This window comes from Poromitra crassiceps (genome assembly GCF_964638095.1).
Source record: "Poromitra crassiceps genome assembly, chromosome: 3".
NCBI classification, from domain to species: Eukaryota; Metazoa; Chordata; class Actinopteri; order Beryciformes; family Melamphaidae; genus Poromitra; species Poromitra crassiceps.
In genome coordinates, this window is record NC_139625.1 from 80,304,417 (window position 1) to 80,316,300 (window position 11,884).

At 44.5% G+C, this 11,884-nt stretch overlaps 1 protein-coding gene across 1 annotated transcript in view; it reads left to right on the forward strand.

Annotated features, from left to right (window-relative positions):
• The window catches only part of LOC310772708 (kalirin-like), a 141,042-nt gene extending 129,676 nt beyond the window's left edge, over positions 1 to 11,366 (forward strand). The window contains exons 51-53 of the mRNA XM_083632583.1: positions 1,552 to 1,723; positions 3,805 to 3,950; positions 7,240 to 11,366. Coding sequence (XP_083488709.1) covers positions 1,552 to 1,723; positions 3,805 to 3,950; positions 7,240 to 7,425 — 504 coding nt within the window. The 3' untranslated portion in view covers positions 7,426 to 11,366. The remainder of the gene's footprint in view (positions 1 to 1,551; positions 1,724 to 3,804; positions 3,951 to 7,239) is intronic.
• Positions 11,367 to 11,884: the final 518 nt, after the last annotated feature.

The following is an 11,884-nucleotide window of genomic DNA, read 5'->3' on the forward strand; positions in this document are numbered from 1 at the left end:
GAACAGCATAAAGGTACTGGTTAAACTGCTTATACTGGAGCCTCCAACCCAGGCTACCAGTAGAAGAACAGCATCAAGGTACTGGTTAAACTGGTTATACTGGAGCCTCCAACCCAGGCTACCAGTACAAGAACAGCATCAAGGTACTGGTTAAACTGCTTATACTGGAGCCTCCAACCCAGGCTACCAGTACAAGAACAGCATAAAGGTACTGGTTAAACTGGAGCCTCCAACCCAGGCTACCAGTACAAGAACAGCATAAAGGCACTGGTTAAACTGGAGCCTCCAACCCAGGCTACCAGTACAAGAACAGCATAAAGGTACTGGTTAAACTGGAGCCTCCAACCCAGGCTACCAGTACAAGAACAGCATAAAGGTACTGGTTAAACTGTTTATACTGGAGCCTCCAACCCAGGCTACCAGTACAAGAACAGCATCAAGGTACTGGTTAAACTGGTTATACTGGAGCCTCCAACCCAGGCTACCAGTACAAGAACAGCATCAAGGTACTGGTTATACTGGAGCCTCCAACCCAGGCTACCAGTACAAGAACAGCATAAAGGTACTGGTTAAACTGGTTATACTGGAGCCTCCAACCCAGGCTACCAGTACAAGAACAGCATCAAGGTACTGGTTATACTGGAGCCTCCAACCCAGGCTACCAGTACAAGAACAGCATCAAGGTACTGGTTATACTGGAGCCTCCAACCCAGGCTACCAGTACAAGAACAGCATAAAGGTACTGGTTAAACTGGTTATACTGGAGCCTCCAACCCAGGCTACCAGTACAAGAACAGCATAAAGGTACTGGTTAAACTGGTTATACTGGAGCCTCCAACCCAGGCTACCAGTACAAGAACAGCATAAAGGTACTGGTTATACTGGAGCCTCCAACCCAGGCTACCAGTACAAGAACAGCATAAAGGTACTGGTTAAACTGGTTATACTGGAGCGTCCAAACCAGGCTACCAGCACAAGAACAGTGTGTTTTTGACTGACCTGCCTGGGTGGGCAGCGTCCGCCCACATAAAAACACTGCCACAGTATTCTATGGGTCAGAATTGATGTTCTTGAGGGGAAATATATATATATTTTTAATGAAATAGTTGCATAGTACACCTTTAATTGTGAAATTCTCTAATGGTTATATACTGTAAGGGACTGTAGGATCACACAGTGACAAAACAGTCGTGAAAGGGGCTATGCTTACACTGGTTATACTGTAGCCTCCAACCCAAGCTACCAGTTCAAGAACAGTGTCAAGGTACTGCGTACACTGGTGATACTAGTTACACTGGTTATCTACTGGTCATATGTTTGTATATATGTATTATATGACTGGTGATTGACTTGTCTGTTTGTATGTTTGAATGCAGAACACTGCCTGACCTACATGTATGTGTGTGTGTGTGTGTGTGTGTGTGTGTGTGTGTGTGTGTGTGTGTGTGTGTGTGCGCGCGCGAGCGTGCGCGCGTGTGCTTGAGTACATGCGTGTGTGTGTGTGCTCGTGCGTGTGTGTGTGCTCGTGCGCGTGTGTGTGTGTGTGTGTAGGTGAGCTACCTGTCCATGCAGTCCTGTGTGGACTCAGACCCATGTAAGTTTGTGCTGTGGTCCCGTGGCTCAGCAGAGCGCTTCACGCTGCAGGCTTCAGCCTCCAGCATCAAGATGACCTGGGTGGAGACCATCGCCGCCCTGCTGGATGCACAGAACAACTTCCTGTCTGGTGAGGGGAGGGGAGAGGGCAGTAACTACTATTCGGTCCAAAGAAACTGGAAATGTAAAACGCATCACTACAGCATAGGCAGTGTTGGGCAGTAACTTAGTTACAGTAACTTAGTTACTGTATCATTATCAGTTGTCCCAGTAGCATAGATGAAAAAAATAGCTGTCATGCAAAATTTGTCCTGAACTGCTGTGTGGGCTGTCACAAGCCAGCAGTATCAGTTATCCTGGTAGCATAGACAGAAAATGTAATAGCTATCATGCAAACGTATATCTGTCGTGCAAACTTAGTCCTGAACTGCTGAGCGGGCTGTCACAAGCCAGCAGTATCAGTTGTCCTGGTAGCATAGACAGAAAATATAATAGCTATCGTCAGTGGTCCCTGGAGAACTGGGACTACTCTTAATTTCACACACACCCCTTTTTTGGGGGGGAGGGGGGGTGGCATGTTTGAATTATAGTGTAAGCTATAAATGTAACAATGGAAACTATTAGGCTATCATAACCTGCAGAACATTACTGAATTAGTTCATTGACAATGATTTCAAACATCATCATCTTCAACCACTTATCCAGGATCGGGTCGTGGAGGTAGCAGTTCCAGCAGGTGAAACTTTCCTTTCCCTGGCCACATTAACCAGCTCTGACTGGGGGACCCCGAGGCATTCCCAGGTCACAGTGGAGATATAATTTCTCCACCTAGCGCTCGGTCTGCCCCGTGGTCTAGAGAACTCTGTCCATTCTATTTACAGTCTACGGTGTAATGTGATCATTTCAAACAGACTAAGTTAATTGGAACCTATACTATAACTGACAAAATAATGGAAGCATTAAGTAAGTAAGCAAGTAATTGAGGGATGCATATCATATTGAAAGCAGGCTTTTGTGGTGCCCCCTCAATGTGTGACTGTTTGTCCCATGACATAGGCTACAGTAACGGGTTTTATTTTGAAAATTGGCAGGATGTTTTATTTTGCTTCTCGGTCGTGAATTCCTGCCCAGCTCAATCTGCTCTGTGCTGCCTGACGTGTGTTTTATTAGCAGAGCAGAGGGGAGAGCTGCTTTGGGGACGCTTCAGGACCGCGGCTAGCCCCTTTCATCACTGTGTTGTTACTCCATCATGAAAGGAGCCAGCATCAGTGGCTCCTGCATTACATTACTGGCTTTCCTGGGGAAGCTAAGGAGGTCTGGCCCAGAATATTCCTTGGATGGGAGACTGGTACTAGGAGGTGCTCTGGTCTGCATGGTCTGATGAATAATCTCTGCAATGCCCCAGGGCAGAGACAGGGACTCTGTCCTGTGAGTGAGCACCGTCCTTCGGATGAGACGTTAAACCGAGGTCCTGACTCTCTGTGGTCATTAAAGATCCCATCGGCACTCTTCATAAGAGTAGGGGTGTAACCCCGGTGCCCTGGATAAATTCCCAAACAGGCCTTCCTTCAATCATGGCCACCTAATCATCCCTCTTTACTTAATTGGTACATTCAGTCCTCAAATCTCCAACATGATAGCTGATGTGTGGTGAGTGTTCTGGCGCAAACTGGCTGCCGTGCATCACCCAGGTGGGTGCTACACATCAGTGGTGGATGAGTTGAGTCCCCTCCCCTGATATTTGAAGCGCTTTGAGTATCTAGAAAGGCTCTATATAAATGCAATCAATTATTATTATTATTATTATTATTAGACTGACTGTGGTGCATCTGGTGGACACAGGCGTTCAGTAGACCGGCAGCTGCCTCGCAGCCTCGCAGCCACGCAACGCTTCCTGGTGGAATCTGCCGGTAGAAGTGGGTATGCAACTCCATCTGAAAAAGAAGTGGCTATAACCACGTATACATTCCATTCCATTACGTATACCCTGTTATCTAAATATAAACTATATAAACCTGCTATATAAACTTAGTCCTGAACTGCTGAGCAGGCTGTTACAAGCCAGCAGTGTCAATAGCTGTGTGTGTGTGTGTGTGTGTGTGTGTGTGTGTGTGTGTGTGTGTGCGTGTGTGTGTGTGTGTGTGTGTGTGTGTGTGTGTGCGCGTGTGTGTGTGTGTGTGTGCGCGTGTGTGTGTGTGTGTGTGTGTGCAGCTCTTCAGTCTCCTATAGAGTACCAGAGGAAGGAGGGCGGAGTCTCTGTGACACGGCCGCTGTCGTCCGGGCGGCCGCCATCGGCCCCACCCACCCCCAACGGCCACGCCCCGCAGCCCCTACCTGACAGCGAGCAGGACTACCAGGTTCATTCATTCATTCATTCTTCGTTTCCTTTATTTTAGGTAGCTTATTGAGAACACATTCTCTTTTACATTAACAACCTGGCCAAGAGGGCATAGAGGCACACACAAAATAACAATAATACCCATAGACAAATATAAACAGAGTTAAAAGCATTAGCAAAAACAGGCAATAGCTATTCTTAGACTTAACATACAGCAGATAGGACATAGTGTAGGGTTAGGAGATGGGGCAGGGGAGTCAGGGTTGTTGACAATTGCAGATGTGTTAAAAAGGACTTCAGTATCTGCCAAAGGCAGCCAGGTCAACGGACTGGCCCAGATGAAGCAAAACCAGGTTTGAACCAACTTTATCATTCTGAACACTGAACACGTGCTTTCCTCTGAGTGAGGCACTAGTATCCACACAACTAGAATTATAGAACACTCACTCCATTCAAACCCCCACCCTCCAGCCTTCCTCTACCTGAATTGGAAGCACCTAAGTTGGGCCCCAGGAACCAGGGGAGACCCCCACCTTCCAGGCTTCCTCTAGCCCACTTGATGCACCAAAGTCAGACTCCAAAAACCAGGGGAGACCCCCACGCTCCTGCCTTCCTCTAACCAAATGTGAAGCACCAAAGTCAGGCCCCAGGGAAAACACCCACCTTGCAGGCTTGCTCTACCTGACTTTGAGGCACCAAAGTTGGGCTCCAGGAACCAGGGGAGACCTCCAACCTCCAGCCTTCCTAACCGAATTTGAAGCACCAAAGTCGTGCTCCAGGATAGAGCCATATGATTCCCGCGATCGGACGGCTATTGATTCCAATAAAAATGGAATCAACTGTAATATACTGTGTGTGTGTGCGTATATATATATATATATATATATATATATATATATACGCACACACACACAGTACATCTTAGAAGAGAGCCATAGATCGTATATATATATATATATATATATATATATATATATATATATATATATATATATATATATATATATATATATATATACATATGATCTATGGCTCTCTTCTAAGATGTCGACATCTTAGAAGAGAGCCATAGATCATTATGGAACAGAGTCAATAATGATCAACAACCAATTAATAAGCAATCAATCAATAATTTTGCTCTCACACAAGCCGTGACAAAGTGACGACAAGAAAGGTTGCTGACCGATCTGCATTATTATGACGAGTTGGGAGGGCGATGTGTTGGGGCTTTAACTGCTGAATACTCGACAGGGATTGGCTCCAGGAGTCCTGATGTCACGAATCTTGCTTGTTGAAAACGGCCTTTTCCAGCGAGCTCAGAGAAACTTTCCACTTTCAGCAGACGATTGTGAAAACAGTCAAACTCTGCACAGACATCATTCTGCACAGACATCATTCTGCACAGTGAAGCTCAAACCTTCAGCTGAAGGAACAAGAAGAAAAACTGTTTTTTTTTCTACTTTAGGGGGTCTTTAACAAATGTTGTTTACTTCAACAGGCTAAACTGTAATAACTTTCAGTATATCGTGTATTTCTCCAATTACCTGCATCGGTTCGAACCTCCGGTCTTTTTCCCCACAAACCTTTTTTTTCTCCATGTTCTTAAATTTCCGCCAAATCATTTCCCTTAACCAATATCCTACCTCGCCAGTACTTCCTCATTTCCCCCCGAATCGTTTCCAAACAGGACACTGAACTTACTCAATATCCACCTTGCAGCACCTGTGGCCTTCCATAGACACATTTCCACATATCTCCAGACAACCACTGTATTTCTCAAGCATGCACCTGTTCCACTTCCTCTTTTACCCCTCTTATATAAAACACATTGATGACTTTGCATTACCTCGTGTCTGAATGTGCCTTCTAAATGCTCAGTCACGTTACCACAAATCACAACAGATATAATTGATTACTGATTATTGATCATTGACACCTCACATAGCCTACCATCTTACCCATGGTCATAAGCCCATCTATGATTCCAGATACACGCACGTGAATGTCCGTCACGGCCCTGTGTGCCCTGTGTGTGTGTGAAACTCATAATGTTTTAATTCTACTGTACTGTACTGTAACCTTAGTTTCATACGTATCCACCAGACACATTTAGAACACATCGATTACCACTCGTACTCTATTAAACACATAAACAAAACCTGATCATAAACCTTATAATTACTGAATTATAACATCATAATGCAATAACCTCTAACTTCTTCTTTTCTTCATGCCATTCGGCTACTGCTCTCTGAGCAACACCAAGCCATGGTGTCCCAGATGACATCACTCCTCCGCTGAATGTGCACGTTGGCTTGTAGGATATACTGTATGACCCAAAGTCACTGTGGGGTTCGAGGGGATGTGGGCGCACCGTACCCATTTCAACAGTGCGTTAATTACAGACTGTTTAATGGTGCATTCGCAGAATGTAGAAGAGACAATCTGGCTTGAGAGACTAGGAAGTCAGGCACTAGCCCAACCTGCTTACCCACACTTAAAGACTGCCTCCAGTCAGTTGGTGTTCCATGTCAAACACACATGAATGCACACTGTATAAATGCACCTCATCATTTGCACTACACAACATAAATTGATAAGAATCGAAGGCTAATAGCTTGTTCCACCGCAGCATGACTGTTGTAAAAAAAATAAAAAGCAGAACAGCTTCGCCTCTTGCTTTCATTAAACTCTTTTTCTACACCCACAGCGGAAATACCGGACACACTATGCCGCCATTATTGCGCCTGCTTTTTTTGTCCTTATTAACAAGTGTAAGGACCGACTTTTTCTCAAAAAGATTTTTGATCCCATTTTCTCCCCAATTGTACTTCGCCAATTATTTCCCCTGCTGCCCCGGTCGCTCCACCCTCTGCCGATCTGGGGAGAGCCGAAACTAGCACCATGCTTCCTCCCAGACATAAGCAGTAGCCAGCCGCTTCTTTTCACCTGACAGCTGGAGCCTCACCGGTAGGATGTAGCACGTGGGAGGATCACGCTATTCCAACCAGTTTGGCTTTTTGTCCATATTAACAAGTGTAAGGGCCAGCGTTTTATTCCATATTAACAAGTGTACGGGACAGCTTTTTAGTCCATATTAACAAGTGTACGGGACAGCTTTTTAGTCCATATTAACAAGTGTACGGGACAGCTTTTTAGTCCATATTAACAAGTGTAAGGACCAGCTTTTTACATGACCAGTGTAAGGGCCTTTGCTAGGTAAAAGGCTGGCTTTTCTAGCTCAAAAAGTCTGCAAATTAGCCCCCATGGACTAACCCTAACCCTGTGCCCTCTCTCTGTCCCCCCAGGACCTGGTTTGTGTGGTGCAGGACTTTGTGGCGGTCAGGGAGGACGAGATCTCGGTGTTTCGGGGGGAGAAGGTGCAGGTTCTGGCCTCGAACCAGCAGGGGCAGAGTTTAGTGTTCAGACCAGCCAACAGCGACTCTCCTGCTGCAGAGGGCTGGGTATCCCGCCAGGCACTCTACACACACTGACACACACAGACACTCAGACACACAGCAGCAGGCACTGTTAGTCTCCTCCCTCTTCCTGGTGCTCCAACAGACAACCAAAACACTCCACTTCGTCCAATCAGACGTGGTCTGGTCGGCCTTCAGTTTACTGCTCCAAGCAACCAATCACACGCTGACGCTGTCATATCCACAAACTGCTGAATCCTATTGGTCGTGGGGAGGTCACATGACCACGTGTCATCAGACTGCTCTGGAGAGAGAGAATAGAGTGCCAAAGTCCCGCCCTCTTCCTGGTTAGGCATACGAAGCAAGGGATTCCATCCGCCATTCATTTTCCCATAGACATTTCATAAAATGCTGATGAAAATAGTTTTACTTGGTCAAACAAGACAAACAAGAAAAGCGGCTTGATTTTTTGTTTTTAAGTTTTGGTCTGAGAGAAATGTTATATGGCCTCTCCTGATTCTAAATATACTGTAGTTGAATCACTTGGTTTGACCAAGTAGAACTATTTGTATAAGCATTTTAAGAAATGTCTACGGACAAATAAATGGCGGCTGAAATCCCTTGATTCGTATGCTTAACCCGGACGTGGGTGTGACTTTGGCCCTCTATAAAAAAAGGACCTGTTCACCAATCAGAACTGAGCTCCACGTGACTCCACCCCCTCCCATCCTGTTGATAGTGTGTATAAACAGACTGCCATACACACTTCTATGATGATGATGAAGATGTTGAAGATGAAGAAAACTATGATGATTATGATAATTATGAATAATAGATTGTTTTTCACCTCAATAAAAACATGAGAGAAACTGTTGTCATTTTAAAGGGACAGTTCACCCTAAAATCCAAAATACATATTTTTCCTCTCACCTGTAGTGCTATTTATCAATCTAGATCGTTTTGGTGCGAGTTGTCGAGTTTTGGAGATATCTGCCCTAGAGATGTCTACCTTCTCTCCAATACAATGGAACTGGATGGCACTCGGCTTGTGGTGCTCAAAGGGGCGATGAAATATTATATTCTGCTCAAAATAATAAACTATTAACTATAAAACTATTAATAATAATAGTAAAACAATCACTCTCAGGAAGCGCAATACCAAAGTAAGTTTTGGTATTGTAAGCTGCCTAGTGGAACACAGTAAATGCCACTTTAAAATGTCCAACACAAAGAAATCAGACAAAAACAAATATGTAAAAATGGCAAATGCAGTCAGTCAGCTTTACTTTGAGTGTTTCAGTGAGTAAATTTAATTACAGCAGTAGTAAAGAACTGCGGCCCATCATGATGATAGAGGTACGAATTAAATGCATAAGGGTTATAATTGCATACTGTAGCTGGTTCTATGAATACTTCACTGTCTATCCACTGTGAGGCAGAGCCCCCAATTTTATACTGCTTAGGGCCCCCAGATACATGAAACTGGAGCCAGCAGCTAGCTAGCTAGCAGCTATTGGGTGTACATGTAGATCGGTGGAAAGAAAACAGTTACTACTAGATGAAACTGCTCACAACAAGGTCTGTGGGTTATCTTTAGTAACCGGGTCATGATTTCTGGAAAGAGACATTGCTGTTGAGTTTTTCAAATTTATTTTTTGTGCTTTAAGCAGCACAAGCCGAGTGCCATCCAGTTCCATTGTATTGGAGAGAAGGAAGACATCTCTAGGGCAGATATCTCCAAAACTCTGCAACTAACACAAAACAAAAGGCTGAGCTGTCCCTTTAATGTTTGTGTGTGTGAGTGTACAGTGTGTGTGTGTGTGTGTGTGTGTGTGTGTGTGTATGTGTGAGAGAGTGTGTGTGTGTATGTGTGTGTGATAGAGAGTGTGTGTGTGTGTGTGTGTGTGTGTGTGTGTGTGTGTGTGTGTGTGTGTGTGTGTGTGTCAGTGACTCGTGTGTGTTTTTCACTGACAGCATGCGGTGTCCCGGTGTAGCGTTGCCATGACGACGGGTTGTGTTTGCGGTGACACGCGCTTCGTCTTTTTGTCTTTTTAGCGTCCAGAGTCACAGTCAGGCCACGCCTCCTTCCCCCCGGGAGCAGGGGACTGGCCGGCGTGTCTGTGTGTGTGGCTCTGGTCAGTTTGGATATCCTGATTATGCATCTCCTGTTTCTGTATATAGACCAGACCTCCAACTATACTGTACTAACACACTACCCACTCTGCCTGTCTCTCTCTTTCTGACTGTCTCTCTCTCTCTGCCTGTCTCTTTCTGCCTGTCTCTCTCTCAACCTCTCTCTGCTTGTCTCTCTCTCCCCAACCCAGTCGCCAGAATCAATTGATAGCATTTTACGTGTCTGCAAACCATGGATATGTACCATCTCAATGTAAAAAAACAAAACAAAACAAAAAACAGAGCTTAATTTGAAAACAGCGCCGCCTTTCCAACGGTAAACACAAATAAAACAATTTTAACAACTTTGGTTATGTTTAGACAAGTAAAACAACTTGCTTAAGGTTAGGGTTATGGTTTGGGTCAGGCTCAAATAACAAAAAACGTTAAATGTGACTCAGGGTTGAAATGTAGACTTTGGAAACCCTGGGGATCGAACACGGCTCTAAGGTGTGAAAGGCAATTGTTTAGGCCCTCCACCCCGACCACAACACCCTTACTGCCCACCATGCTATTTCAATAGCAGACTCTATAACATTGATATGTACATATCTATAAACATGATATGATACATATTTTTGGTTCAGAAATGTTTTCCTACATATCCATGAATTTTGCAGAAACATACAATGCCGACATTTTACTCTGGCTCTCTCTTTCAGCCTGTCTGTCTCTCTGTCCATCGGTCAGACAGACAGGTGGACATCAGTAGCTGATTTTGGATTTGAACTCAACTACTGTGACTGTCAAACTGTTTATACTGAAACACTAACCTTCAATACTCTCTCTCTCGCTCTCTCTGTCTCTATCTATCTATCTCTCTACCTCTGTACCTGTCTCTCTGTTTCTCTGGTGCCATTCTCAGACAGATGTAGGGTGTAAAGTAGCAACCTGGTATCACACCAAAGTGTGTAATACACCTGCTGTTCCAGCATGTCCATGTCATGTTTTGCCTCGGTCCAGCAGTGTCATGCTTTGACTTAGTCCAGCACTGTCATTTTTTGCCTTGGTCCACCAGTGTCATGTTTTGCCTCGGTCCAGCAGCGTCATGTTTTGCCTCGGTCCAGCAGCGTCATGTTTTGCCTCGGTCCAGCAGTGTCATTTTTTGCCTCAGTCCAGCAGTGTCATGTTTTGCCTTGGTCCAGCAGTGTCTGTTTTGTTTTTGTTTTTTGCTCAGTCCAGCAACGTATTTTTTTTGCCTCGGTTCAGCAGTGTAATTTTTTGCCTCGGTATAGCAATTACATTTTTTGCATCAGTCAAGCAGTGTCATTTTTTGCATTGGTCCAGCAGTGTCATTTTTTGCATCAGTCCAGCAGTGTCAGATTTTACCTCAGTCCAGCAGTGTCACGCTTTGCCTCGGTCCAATGTGTCGGTTAATTTGAAAACGTTTAATTACATCCGAAAGGTTGGTCGTTAGTGTTATGGTTAGGCAACTAAAACAAATTGCTTAAAGTTAAGGTTAGTGTTTTGTCATGGTTAAATGACCATGGTTAAATGTGGCTTACGCTCGGAATCGAACCCAGGTCATTGCTGTCGAAGGCAACTTCATATACCTGTCCACCACCCTAACCACATTTTATTTCAGGCACGTAGTGCCTATATCGCCCCCTACTTTTCACGCCTAGGTGAGGCAAAATGTGACACTGACACGCTGGACCGGTGGGTCTATTACACATTTTGGTATGATACCGGGCTGTAAGTAGTGCACTACAGAGGTCCTAGGGTGTAAAGTAGTGCACTACAGAGGGTGCTGTTTGAGACCTAGCCTTCTTGCCCATCGGCAAAACCAACCAACCAATCAAACGCAGTGATATTTGTACAGAACTAACAGCTGCTAACTGACCGCTAACAGCTCTCTGTTGTTTGTAATAAACTTCATTTTTCATCCGAATCAATCTATTTCCTGTTTATAATGTATGTTGCGTGTGTGTGTGGGGGGGTGATATATGTTGTAGTTCCTCCTCTGTCCAGTGGGTGGAGCCATAACACTGTCACACTCCCTACTCCTACCACTGTAGTGACTGTACTAGTAGCTCTCTACAGTATCTCTATCTAGCTCTCAATTCAATTCAAGGAGCAGCTTTATTGGCATGATTTACATGTGCATGTTACATGTTGCCAAAGCATATATTCAAACATAAATTAGATATAAATAAAGTAAAGTAAAATGAAATGAAATAAACAGCAATATTAAATCATCACAGAATATTTTTGGACAATAATAATCACCGAATATTTTTGGACAATAACAGTGATGGCTCGTCCTTGCCGAGGCCACTGTCTGGTGAGGCGACGTCCTCTGCTCATTGATGTGAGTGGTGGGATGGAATTGATAAGATCTTATTGATACCGTTTGGCTACT